The following is a 14,496-nucleotide window of genomic DNA, read 5'->3' on the forward strand; positions in this document are numbered from 1 at the left end:
ACCTTGGATTTTTACCTGATTATTTCAGATACACAGTGATTGGTGAGTCGCACAGATCTCCACCGCGATGTGACTTTGGCTAGACTACGATAGCCTATAGGAGCACCCAACACCCTCCCTTAGCCCCGCCCCTGTAACTGTTTGTCCTGGCAACATTACAAAAGCCAGGAAGAAAAGAAAAACAACCGATTTCTTCAGCTCGGCTTAGCTGCAAACCCCCCGTCACACTTCAGTGCACCCCGAGCGTCACCCTGTGAACTGTGGAGTGACCTCCCATGCCTCGAATGTCCATTTAACGCATTTAGATCATCAGAACTCTGTTTCTGGAAGACAAAGCAGCAGGTCAAGTCGATGGGTTGTATGGAACAAGGCATCCATATCGATCATCAACCGTAATTGTTACATGTTCATATACAGTAGGGTTGGCAGTCAATAGACTCACCCAGGTATGATGTTCTATGGACATAGTATTTGATATAAATTTGATATAATTTGGAACTGTGTAATACCCATCCATATTGATAATGTGCAATAATATATATTGGGTTTGTATAGTCAACAAAGGCTACTCACTCAGACATGATGTTCTATGTTCATGGTATGTACTCTACTATAATTGTTTCTGTTTAAGCCATATCTACAGTATACGCCTAGTATGTAGTCACCCAGACCTGATGTTCCATCGGCATTGTTAGCGATCCAAAGAGGAGAGTCTTTTTTTGCCATCGGGGAATGGATAGGGTTTATTTACACCGACGGGACTGAGTCCTCGGATGAGTCAACGTCACTGAAGCAGATATTAATCTAGGACAGAGTGTGATGGGAGCATGTCTGATTAAGTACCATTATCTCAGAGCGCAGTGGTCATAGTTGCTGGTGCTATTCAGGAAAGATAGCGCGTCGAATTAGCCGACCAAAAGAGGACACTATGCCACAGTAATCTCGGCCTACAGTCCATCAGTTAAAGATAATGACTCTCTCTCCATGAGATCTCGTAACGCTACAGTGCTTCATGTGGTGCCATTGAAAAATGAGGGATCTATGATGTTATTTGGTGCATTTTTGCTGAGTGAAAAAAGATTGTGTTAATATGAGGAATCAATATTCTTCTCCAGGGCATGGTTATTTTTATGTTCCACAGGATTAGCGCCAATAAAGACAAAAATAAGTTCTTCAGAACCTGTCTGATTGTTTGCTCTCCTCAGAATGAAAATAGATTGATAAGAGTCTGCCAAAATGTCTAACCTAGATAACAATGGCTTACATAATGTTAACTAGTGAGGAGCCACCCCACAGAGAGGAAGAGGGATATTTGACGACGCCATGTTTAAAATGGAGTGCATCTAAGATGTGACACCAGGTCTCAGGGGAACAACAGTAGATCAGTGGGTAGTGTTTACTCGACCAACAGAGAACTCATCCTATTATGCAGTCTGTTTAACCTTCAGTTTCTGATAGATCTCTAAAGGATTGCATCAGGACATCTGTCTCAATATCCATACTATACCACTTACATGTACATTTTAGTCATTTAGCAGATGCTCTTCTCCAGAGGGATTTACAGTAGCATAAGGGTTTAAGTGCCTTGCTCAAGGGCACAGCAACAGTTTTTTCACGTAGTCGGCTTCGGGATTCAAACCAGCAACCTTTCAGTCATTGGCCCAATGCTTTTAACAACTCATATTCATAATTTGGTGTGTATTCTATGTGGTGTGCTAGTATGAACTTTAGACTTTTTCTACCCTCTTCCATATTCCAGTAGATCGCTATAGGATTATATGGGACTATATGAAGGCTACAGGCCCAGATCGTATCTCCCCTTTCTAATAATTGGTGTCATCATACCTCTGTCGTCATAGAGCAATGAGCATAGGAAATACTTTGTCTGTTGGATTCCATTAGCTTTGCTATCCAATATCCATACTCATATAGTTTGACAGCTGTCAGCTAGGATTTACAGTGACAATTAGTGTTAAAAATATATATATATATTTTTGTTAGCCAACAGAGGAATGCAGTGGTTCCCTTGGGCTAATCCAATACCATTACTTTAGTGCAGTATATATCAGAAAATAAAAATGTGAGACATTTCAAAATGTTTTCATTGTCTTGTTTTCAACAATTGTTTTCACAGATTCTCCCAAGTATCCCACACATTGAGTTTCTGGATTGTAGATTTCAACCACAATGACCATCGTTTAATGACACTGGTTACTTGATGTACTCACTGAATTATTGACACATTTTGTTTGAAGGGACATCTTCACAATTTTCCGCAAAAGGAATTGCTATTTTTAGGCTATATCTGGGAGGCTCACTCTGTGTCCAAGGCAACGGGGCTACCCGTAGCAGAAGCCACAGCCAGCCATACACAACATGCAAAAGTTCAAAGCTCTCTACAAGCAAGCTGCCCATTGTTGGCCAACCTTTTACACAAGACTGACCTTTTGGTTCCTCACTGTAAGCCTTTCTAAAAAATATATATATATCATTTGCAAAAAAAAAGTTTGGCTTGACAATGACAGCAATGGAGTTGGCAAGATCACAAACAGATCTGGGACCAGGCTAAATAAACAATGTAGAACAGAAATGTGTGTGGAAGCAAGTGTACTGAATCATACACAAGACTGTGAGTACTTCTAATGGGTTGATATTGTGGATTTACAGATCGTGGCATTGTACTGTAATGCTGTAATTCCTCTGAACATAATTTTTTCTCACTTGACCTTTCATAATGTCACAATTGACATGCTCATTTTAGTGCCTGCTGTTGGACTTTAAATTCATGAGGGGTGCTTAGTGTTGGCCTGGAAGTTGCGCTCTGGGAGTAATTCTTAGCCTTGTAACGACCGACAGAGAGGCTAAGGTACATTCATAAGTTACCTCTTTTTTTACATGTTTAATTTGAACTCGCGTTCATCGTGGTAAGACTGTTGCTTTGCCTTTTTCACGTCTTGTAGCATCAGTCATTAAAAGCCTGGGTATGAGCTTTCATAATGATTTCCATAATCGTTAATGACACAGAACGAGGAAAGAGGATGTGGTTTTTCCATCTCTACACTGATAAGCTGTTTGAGCACAGCGTGTATTTTATAACCAAATATTATCGCCAGAGTGATGATTTTAACAGTAGCAATCATATCCAGCTGCTTATGGCCCTCATCTGAGGTAGATAATAAGGCTTTTTCTAAATTCCTTACATTTAGTGTAGAGATGGAAAAGACTCCAGGGTAGACTGAATTTGGAAAATGTAGTCCCCTACAGGCATGTTAAGACCTTAATTAGAGACCTAGGCTACTCATGATTAGTGATGAGTGCACACGCCGGGATTGATTAGCTCTTTCCTAATGTGAGCATTTTGTACTGGGATCCTTGGGACATCCAAGGGTTAGGGTAATGCTAGGGGTTAAAGGTTAGGGTTTAGGGTAGGGACGTGCCAAGGATTCCGGATAGCACTGACCCTTGTAAAAGAGACCTGGATCTCAGTGTGACTTCGCTGTGTCCATAAAGGTTAAATAAATAAAAGCTACCCTGAGTTACTGTCCGATGACATAGTAGTTTACTGTACACACCCTTATGATGTAAGGAAGCCGGGTCTAGCAGTGGTTTAGGAAGCAAGTCATCTTCTTTGTTTTAGCCATTTTTTCAAGACTATGAAATGTCATTGCAGTCTTAAGGTTGTAATTAAGTTACTGAAGTGAAACTAATTGCGATGCCTCTGAGGAAAATATCTATTCATATTTATACAAACAGTTTATTGACCTTCATCTTACATTTCAAGGGTATTACAGGACTACACAGAAGCTGTTAGAGGGGGAGAGAGCGGAATAAATGCATACCTGGTATTTTGGGTTTTTCAGATTTCCTTAGCGATTAATCACTGATTTCATATCACATTTATCTTCCGAACTTAGCTAGTGAGAAACTCATGGGTGGAATAACATTGTAAAATGTTAGATCAGCATTATTAATTCAAATGTAGTCATGTAGGTAAATGATGTATCTTATCTGTGATACTAGTTTGTCTGATCAAGCCCGTTTCACTTTATTTCTCATACATTAATGTATGCCATTTAGCAGATGCTGTTATCCAAAGCAACTTGCAGTCATGCATGCATACATTTTTCTTAGGGTTGCCCCAGCGGGAATCAAACCCATTAAACCTGTGCTATGCGCTACGCTCTACCAACTGAGCCAAACCAGATATTATAAATGACTGTGGCTATTGTCTGGGAGGCTTGAGTAATATACTCTTTAGACTGACGTATTGTGTGATCGACTGTCCTTTTACTCCTTAAGGTCATGGTAACAGCTACAGTCGCGCTGCACCCATCACACTCTAATTAGTGCTGCATTAAAGTCAGGTCCCATGTGCCTGTAAAAGTTTCCAAAAGGTCACCCGTCAGAATCCAGATGTGGTTTCCGGGGGACGTCAACATAAAGGATTAGGAAAAGAGAAATACTTCTATTTTTTAGCACTTTTAAATGTTAAGGCAATTTAAACTTGTCTTATCATAGAATCATTTATGGTATGTTTTGTCTAAGAGAACAAAGGTCTTGTCTCGTCCTGTCTCTATGTTCGGGTAAACCATCAACACAGCGATGTGCAGCTTCTCTCATTGAAAAAAAATATATGTATTCTCCAGAGTTGGGACCAAAATGTATCATAAAATATGTAATAATAGATGTAGGTTAAAGGTCATTTTGTTCTGTTTTGTTACAGGAATACGAAATTGACATCATTTTTGCACAGACGTGGATCGACAGCCGTCTGCAATACAACAGCACTATGAAGATCCTGACTCTCAACAGCAACATGGTGGGAATGATCTGGGTCCCTGACACCATCTTCAGAAACTCCAAGAACGCAGACTCTCATTGGATTACGATGCCCAATCAGCTTCTGCGTATCTGGAACGATGGGAAGATATTATACACGCTGAGGTAAAATAAATGGCTTTTCTTTATCAGATGTCACAGACATTGTTGTTTTGAACAGCCAACTATCGTTCCATCTTAGTTCAGAATTTACAGTGTAGCAAACATTGGGGTTTCCCTTGAAAGGAAAGAAAAAGACAATATAAATTAAAATAGTGTCATTACTACCTGTCTTTGTACTGAAGATCTAGAATATTCTAACGTCCTCAGAACTCAGGTAGAGTTCAACACAGTATAAGAAGGTGGCACAAACACACTGACGTCTGTGCCACATACTGTTGCTACGCCATTACACAGAAATTAACATCTGTCTACTCTATGATAAGACAGACATTGTTTTGTCTCTTTCATCATTGCTCCATTATGTGGGTTAGCATACTTGGTACACTCGCTTTACACACTGAAGTACACTGTCTTAGGGAGGTCATGCTTTTTAGGGCATAAATGTCATCCATTCAGTCCTTTTTTGCAACGTTTTCAACCGTGGACTCACCTCCATTGAGAAAAGAGACATCACCCTGCCGTTTGCGTCACTGACTGAGGCATTCCCTTGGCAACAGGCAAAGCACAGGACAAAGGAAAATAATGTGTGGGCAGGTTAATTATTGTCAGCACTGACCTTGCTGGCTCCACAAGGCGAAATCATACAAGATCTGCCATTATCAGCCATTCTCAGTGAGCTTTATCGGTTCGTATTATCTTTGAGAATGATCGTTTAGCATTATACAGTGTATGAGCACTATCACTGAACATTATTATTGAGCATTATCACTGAGATTTGTTATTTAGCGTCATATAATGCCCATAATGTTTATACACACCATCATATACATATATATTTATATTCCGGACACTGACATTGCTCGTTATAATTGTTCTATATTTCTTAATTCCTTTCTTTCAATTTTTTTGATTTGTGTGTATTGTTAGGTATTACTGCATTGTTGAAGTTAGGGACATAAGAATTTCGCTACACCCACAACAACATCTGCCAAATATGTGTACGTGACCAATACAATGTGATTTGATTTACTGGTGATGATTATTGTTGAGCATTATAATTGAGCGTTGTCAGTGAGCAATATCAGTTTGCATTATTAATGAGCATTTTCAGTAAGCATTCAGTTAGCATTATTCATCAGCATTATCATTTAGCAGATCTATAAATCGTCTTGAGTGGCATCCTGGTCTGATTAAAACAATGGAGTGAATCAAGCTCCCATCTAAGCTCTCATTAATTCCTCTTCACTGTGAACTTCAGTCAAGCCAATGTAAACAAGAGTGACATTTTATCAGGGAGACAGAGGAAGAGGAGAAGGAGAAAAAAAAAGAGAAGACGAATAGGGTGAAATTTGGTCCGATGACCTACATAACTCCGGGACGAGAGCATTTCTTCATCCAGTCATTTTTCTTAACTAGTCTGCCGGAGTTTGTTACTCAAGGAAAATAACAATTTGAAGGGCTCACCAGACTCGGAGGCGACCAGCCGGCCGGCCGACCGGCAATCTCCAGACCCCTGGCACTGGCAGTCATGTCAGGATAATAGGTGGCCCATTAGGTCTCTCACAGGCATGCAACAAGGTGCCAGTTTGTTATCCCTGCAATCGCTCATTCTTTTCACACAAATAAAAAAAATGGAAACAACATAGCAGCGAAATTCAGCATTATGGCTCTCTGTCTCTTTCTCAGCATGTGCAGTATGTAAGAACAACATCAAGAGCCAGCCTTCCCTTATTTCACACCCTATGCTGTCTTCATCAATAAATTACACGTTCACAGCACCAGTGGTGTATGTGAGAAACGATGGCACTGCTCACTCACGGCCTCTCTCTGACTCGTGCTGTAGGTTGACCATCAATGCAGAGTGCCAGCTGCAGCTCCACAACTTCCCCATGGATGAGCACTCCTGTCCCCTGGTCTTCTCTAGCTGTGAGTATTGTGCGGCCAGGCAATCATGTCACCCATTCATATGTCACATTTTGTATAAACATATACAAAAATATATGGGGAAATCATGTACATTTATGAACAATATATGGGGAAAAGTAATATATTTAATATATGAACAATACACCAGGAAACATCATATTTCATATAGATACATGAAAAATGCATGAGAATAGGTAATATATTTCATATAGATTGATTAATTGACGCCTCCACATACAATTTAAGAAAATCCTCTAGGGTAACACAATAAAGCTTGAAAGCTTAGTTCCATTCTGATCCTTTTGAAGAGGGAAGGGCAGCAAGGTTAGGCAGCAATGGTATTTGCAACAAACAATGACAGACCAAATTGTTGTTTGTTTCATAAATTGAGCAAATTAGTATAGTTCCATTTCCTAATAATCAACTCTGGACACGTGCATCTCCCTTGTCTCACATACCCCTAATATATACAACAATCAACACCTTATTTATGCACAAGACAATCACAGTATGATACACAATAGACACCAAAAGTCAGACCATACTATCCCGGGCATTTTCTTCTCACCCACGTACTGTAGTCTTACAACTCACTTTTATATAAACGATGGAGGTATCTGCAATAAACGCCATTGGTCACTACAAGGTCCATTGTACTAGATCCAAATGATACCGTTTCTATTCTGTCACAGTATGAGGTCGATGCACATACAACTGTTTTGAGTAGGAGGCTTGTTGGGCAGATTCTCTGAAAGGTATATAGGTTTGTAGCCTGAACGATTTTCTGCAGTCTTTCATGAGAATGTGTGAGTCACCAATGTGAAAGCTTGATGCAAACCTACTCTGTACCTCTTTTCCATTCTTTAAAGCCACATGGAAAAGGACCAGGCTTTCTGGGCAGTCCATTAACAACACAACAACAGCACGTCACCTGCAATAAAATGGGACAAAATTCAGCTCAGGCAGAATGGGAAGTGAACATAGAACGTTATTATTAAGTGAAGTAGAACATTGAATTTCTACCCTAATTAAAGAATTGGTGGGAACAGGATGTGAAGGCCATGCACACTGAAGCTAATGGATTTCCAGCTGTTTCCCAGATAAAGACCTTGATCTTACTTCTATTAAGTCTACAATAAATCGCGCCCCCCCACCCTCCATTTCCCCACCCTTCCAATGAACCACCATTGCTTCACCATCCACAGCCTGTGTACTCTATGTACATCCATACAGTAAGTCATCCTCAAAAATGTCACCTTCAGAAAATAGCCCTATCATATTATTCTGGATTTGAATGTTTTTTGTTGTTGTAAATCAACATCTTTGTCTGATTGCCCAGACACAGATTGAGCGTAGTCCTGGTTTAAAAAGCATGCTCAATAGAGAATAGGCTTAATCTCTGACCTGGAAACAGGGGAAAACTCTATCCATTTCTCCACACCACCCACCCACTGGCGTGGCAGAGCCGACAGACACATCCTCGCTGTTTGATATTTTCACTTACCCCAGGGAAAAGAACATTGGACATGTGGCGTGTTGTGCTCCCATGGCGACAATGGCGGCAGGTAGCCTGGCAGTTAGAGCGTTGGGCCAGCAATCGAAAGTGGCTGGTTTAAATACCCGAGCCGACAAAGTGAACGATCTGCCGATGTGTCCTTGAGCAAGGCACATAATTTGCTCCAAGGGCACCGTACTGCTATGGCTGACCCTGTAAAATAACACACTTCACAGGAGTTTGGTGGCATCTTAATTGGGGAGTACAGGATCGTGTTAATGGCTGGAGCAGAAAAAATGGAAGGGCATCAAACCCATGGTCTCTACATATTTGATGGCATTGCATTCACTCCGTTCCAGACATTATTATGAGCAGTCCTCCCCTCAGCAGCCTCCATTGATTTATCTAAAACATTTATTTTGTTATTAAATCAATGTGGACTTCTCATCTTTCAGATCTTTAAAGGGATAGGTCACCCAAACTACAAAATGACATATTTGGTTTCCTTACCCTGTAAGCAGCCTAGATATGACAGCAATCCGTCCTTTGGTTTACCTTTCCTGGCACTGTTTCAAATGCTCATGTTTTTGCATTTGTGTCATGGGACCGACATTACAAATGTTTGCACATCGTTCAAATCATCCCAAAGTATCTCAAATTAGTTGTGAAGCTCAGCAAAGTCACTTATTAGCGAAAAATGGGCCCATGACTTGAATGGGCTTTGTGCCACAAATGCTAAAACTTTAGCATTTGGAAACAGTGCCAGGGATACTAAACCAAAGCATGGAGTGATGTCATACCTTGTCCATATACTGCTTACAGGGTAAGGATACCAATGTCATTTTGTCATTTGGGTGAACTATCCCTTTAAGCAGGAAGCGCATCGTGACTCAATCTAATGAAAAAAAGAGAATCCCAGGTAAGAGATGAGTCATTTCTGTCCATTGAAGTGTTTATATACGACCGAACCCAGAGCACAGTGCATATAGGCTGCTATACAAGGATTAATAGACATCTGTCCCTTATACATTCTCTTTGCTTTGACCCAAGCTATTATCTGTGCAGAGGAGAGAGGAAGTTGGCTGGGCTGTCTACCATGGCTCGTTTCAGTGTAACCTACAGTACAGAGTGGGATATGTCAATAACTGACCTTTACCAGTGAAGAGACAATCTTACAGTGTACTGACTGTACTCCACCCATCTTAATGGAGACAGGAGAGTATGTGGTTTCTGTTATGTATTGGGTAATGTTGTTGTGGGCACGTTAAGGAGCGCGCACAGACACTCCCATATATAGCGTGCCCGCCCCATACAGTGGGTGTAAAAGTTCAGTCACCTGCCGACATGGCGTTCATGTTTATTGCCTGCACCATGGAGTAAATAGCCTAAACTTGCCTTTCTGCCTCCTCAGTATTGGATTGTACTTTCACTATGTCACGGACATAGTACTGAACACGAGGCGACTCTGGACTAGAATGTTTGAAGAGGATTTGTGAGTAAACATAAAAGGGGCTCCTGAGTGGCGCTGTGGTCTACAACACTGCATGTCAGTGCTAGAGGTGTCACTACAGACCCTGGTTCGATTCCAGGCTGTTTCACAACTTGTCGTGATTGGGAATCCCAAAGGTTGGCGCACAATTGGCCCAGCGTCATCTGGGTTAGAGTTTGGCCGAGGCAGGCCGTTATTATAAATAAGAATTTGTTCTTAACTGACTTGCCTAGTTAAATAAATGAAAGTGGATTTTCCTTTTCTGACGTGATCATGGCTTTTTATGGGAAGAGTAAGGAGTTTGTTGATGAAAAGCATAGGTCTTGGGAGGAGTATGTTGAAAGGCTGGAATGTTTTTTTGTGGCTAATGACATTGGAAATGACGAAAGTAAATGCACTGTGCTGCTCTGTGTGTGCGGGACGGTGACGTATTCTACACTGAACAAAAATACCTCACACAGTTGAAGTCGGAAGTTTACATACACTTATGTTTGGAGTCATTAAAACATGTTTCTAAACCACTTCACAAATTTCTTGTTAACGAACTATAGTTTTAGCAAGCCGGTTAGGACATCTGTGTGCATCACACAAGTAACTTTTCCAACAATTGCTTACAGACAGATTATTTCAGTTATAATTCACTGTATCACAATTCCAGTGGGTCAGAGGTTTACTTGCACTAAGTTGACTGTGCCTTTGAACAGCTTGGAAAATCCAGAAAATAATGTCATGGCTTTAGAAGCTTCTAATAGGCTAACTGACATAATTTGAGTCAATTGGAGGTGTACCTGTGGCTGAATTTAAAGGCCTACATTCAAAGTCAGTGCTTCTCTGCTTGACATCATGGGAAAATAAAAATAAATCAGCCAAGACCCCAGAAAAACAATTGTAGACCTCCACACGTCTGGTTTATCCTTGGGAGCAATTTCCAAATGCCTGAAGGTACCACGTTCATCTGTACAAACAATAGCACGCAAGAATAAAACCATGGGACCACGCAGCCGTCATACCACTCAGGAAGGACACGTGTTCTGTCTCCTAGAGATGAACGCACTTAGGTGCGAAAAGTGCAAATCAATCCCAGAACAACAGCAAAGGACCTTGTGAAGATGCTGGAGGTACAAAAGTATCTATATCCACAGTAAAACTAATCCTATATCTACAGAACCTGAAAGGCCACTCAGCAAGGAAGAAGCCACTGCTACAAAACTGCCAGCTCTGTCAGGAGGAATGGGCCAAAATTCACCCAACTTATTGTGGGAAGCTTGTGGAAGGCTACCTGAAACATTTGACCCAAGTTAAACTATTTAAAGGCAATGCTACCAAATACTAATTGAGTGCATGTACATTTCTGACCCACTGGGAATGTGATGAAAGCTATAATAACAGCTGAAATAAATCATTCTCTCTACTATTATTCTGACATTTCACACTCTTAAAATAAAGTGGTGATCCTAACTGACCTAAAACAGGGATATTTTTTACATGGATTAAATGTCAGGAATTGTGAAACTGAGTTTAAATGTATTTGACTAAGGTGTATGCAAACTTCCGACTTCAACTGTATGTACGAAAGTATATATTTCAGGCACACCTGTTGTTTACAGGTGTATATAATTGAGCTCACAGCCATGCATTCTCCTTAGACGAACATTGGCAGTAGGAGAATGGCCCGTTCTGAAGAGCTCAGTGACTTTCAACATGGCAACGTCATAGGATGCCACCTTTCCAACAAGTCAGTTCGTCAAATGTCTCCCCTGCTAGAACTGCCCCGGTCAACTGTAAGAGCTGTTTTTCAATTTAATTTAAAAAATATATATATTTCACCTTTATTTACCCAGGTAGGCCAGTTGAGAACAAGTTCTCATTTACAACTGCGACCTGGCCAAGAGAAAGCAAAGCAGTGCGACACAAACAACAACACAGAGTTACACATGGGATAAACAAATGTACAATTAATAACACAATAGAAAAATCTATATACAGTGTGTGCAAATGTAGTAAGATTAGGGAGATAAGGCAATAAATAGGCCATAGTGGCAAAATAATTACAATTCCACCTCACTAATGCTCTTGTGGCTGAAGTGAAGCAAGTCCCCGCAGCAATGTTCCAACATCTAGTAGAAAGCCTTCCCAGAAGAGTGGAGGCTGTTATAACAGCAAAGGGGGGACCAACTCCATATTAATGCCCAGGATTTTGGAATGAGAGGTTTGACGAGCAGGTGTCCACATACTTTTGTTCATGTAATGTATAAACACAGCGTGTAAAGTGTTGGTTTTATGTTTCATGAGCTGAAATAAAAGATCTCAGAAATGTTCCATATGCATAAAAAACATATATCTCAAAAATAATGTGCACACATTTCTTTATATTACTGTTAGTGAGCATTTCCCCTTTGCCAAGCTAATCCATTCATTCATTGTCAGTACATCCTACCGGCCTCGCAAACGCAGACCACGTGTAACCATGCCGTCGTGTGGGCGAGCAGTTTGTTGACATCAACATTGTGAACAGAGCGCCCCATGGGCAGGCATAAGCTACGGACAACAAACACAATTGTATTTTATTGGTGGCAATTTGAATGCAATTTGAATACTGTGATTAAATCCTGAGGCCCATTGTCATGCCATTCATCTGCCGCCATCACCTCATGTTTCAGCATGATAATGCATGGTCCCATGTTGCAATGATCTGTACACAATTCCTGGAAGCTGAACATGTCTCAGTTCTTCCATGGCCAGCATACTCTCCAGACATTTCACCAATTGAGCATGTTTGGGATGCTCTGGATTGATCTATACGACAGCGTGTTCCAGTTCCTGCCAATATCCAGCAACTTCACACAGCCATTGAAGAGGTGTGGGACACCATTCCACAAGCCACAATCAACAGCCTGATCAGCTCTATGCAAAGGAGATGTGTTGCGCTGCATAAGGCAAGTGGTGGTCAAACCAGATACTGACTGGTTTTCTGACCCACGCCCCTACCTTTTTTTAAGGCATCTGTATCAATTTTCCCAGTCATGTAAAATCCAAAGATTAGGGCCGAATTAATTTATTTCAGTTGACTCATTTCCTTATATGAACTGTAACTCAGTATTTGAAATTGTTGCGTTTATAATTTTTGTTCAGTGTACATTAGGTTCTCTACCCACATAGTGGCATGTTTGAAGTGGCCTTTCAGCCCAGATCCGTCAGAAATTGTGCAGAGATTTTATTTTCATAATTGTAAACAAAAGGCAAATCAGAATATGTCCAGTTTCATTGCTGGTCTGCGCAGGCTTAGATCTCCAGTTTCATTGCTGGTCTGCCGAAGCTTTCGGTGCACTGGAGCCAATGCTGCTTGACAGAATTGTTAGATGAGTCTATTGGCTGAGCCCAATCTGATATTTAGAGTGGCTGAGGTAAAAGCCTTGGCAGCTGAGACTGCTGCAAATAATTGCCTGCCTGCTTCACCCTGAAAGATCAGGTCCTCCGACTGTTCCTGTAATTCATCTCGCTGAACGTAGTAGGCCGGTGCGCACGGAGGGGGCGGAGTCAGAGTCCAGAGATGACTTCAAAGCCTGTTTCAGATGTGGAGGTGCTCATAATTCCAACAGCTGTAGGTTTCGGGTTGCAACCTGTCACTACTGTAAAAGGAGGGGACATATAGCTCGACTTTGTTTGACAAAGGTCCCAGTCCCAGGCCTCAGGCAGTTCATTCATGCCCACTAGGACTACACAACAGACACACTTGGTAAACTGTCACCCAGACCCTGAGAAGTATGTTGTCTATAGTACCCATGGGGGGGCCACAGCCTGAGAGAGAGAAGTCCATTTTTGCTGCACCCAGTGTTGAGTTCCTGGGGTTCCACGTTGACAAGGAAGGCGTGCGACCAACCCAGGATAAGGTAAAGGCCATTAAGGAGGCACCTTCTTCCCAGAACAAGTCTGAGCTTCCATCGTTTCTGAAGCATCTCAATTTTTACAACTGCTTCCTGCTTGATAAAGCTACAGCCCTGGCATCGCCTACTGGACCTGGCCGCTCATGAAGAAGTCTATAAAGAGGCTAAGCAGCTGCTGCAAGCAGATGGGCTGCTAGCCCACTATGATGATAGAAAACCCCTGTTACTGGTCTGTGATGAATCTCCATATGGGCTTTGTTTAGTCATGTGGAATATGATGGTCGGGAAGCACCTGTGTGCTACGCATCTAGGACGCTAACTGTCGCTGAACAGTAGTATGCACAGCCGGATAAATAGGCCCTGGCGAACATTTTTGCTGTCATGAAGTTCAATCAGTATTTGTCAGGTCGCCATTTTTGTGGTCTACACCAACCACAAGCCCTTGCTGGGCGTGCTTCATCATAGCCCATGCCCAAAAATATTTTCACTTGCATGGTCAGATGGAGTCTGAGTACTGGGACATAGTTATGAGCTCTGCTATCATCCAAGGAAGCAGTTGGCTAATGCAGATGCCCTGATTTGCCTGTCACTCACTACCCCTTTGTCTGAGCCATCACCTCCCTGGGAAGGGATGCTGTAGAAGGTGGTGCCCGATGCCCTTCTCCATGCTTCTAGGAAAGCCGCACTGACCTTCAAGGATCCTGTCCTGTCCCGAGTGCTTCGCTGGGTTCTGCATGGATGGGCCTCTGAGGTTCCTGGCA

At 41.7% G+C, this 14,496-nt stretch overlaps 1 protein-coding gene across 2 annotated transcripts in view; it reads left to right on the forward strand.

The window, feature by feature from the left end:
* The window catches only part of LOC110527448 (gamma-aminobutyric acid receptor subunit gamma-3), a 40,866-nt gene that overhangs the window by 13,968 nt on the left and 12,402 nt on the right, over nucleotides 1–14,496 (forward strand). For both annotated transcript variants that reach the window (XM_021608722.2, XM_021608723.2), the window contains exons 4-5: nucleotides 4,724–4,944; nucleotides 6,785–6,867. In XM_021608722.2, coding sequence (XP_021464397.1) covers nucleotides 4,724–4,944; nucleotides 6,785–6,867 — 304 coding nt within the window. The remainder of the gene's footprint in view (nucleotides 1–4,723; nucleotides 4,945–6,784; nucleotides 6,868–14,496) is intronic.

This window comes from Oncorhynchus mykiss, chromosome 7 (genome assembly GCF_013265735.2).
Source record: "Oncorhynchus mykiss isolate Arlee chromosome 7, USDA_OmykA_1.1, whole genome shotgun sequence".
Classification (NCBI taxonomy): Eukaryota; Metazoa; Chordata; class Actinopteri; order Salmoniformes; family Salmonidae; genus Oncorhynchus; species Oncorhynchus mykiss.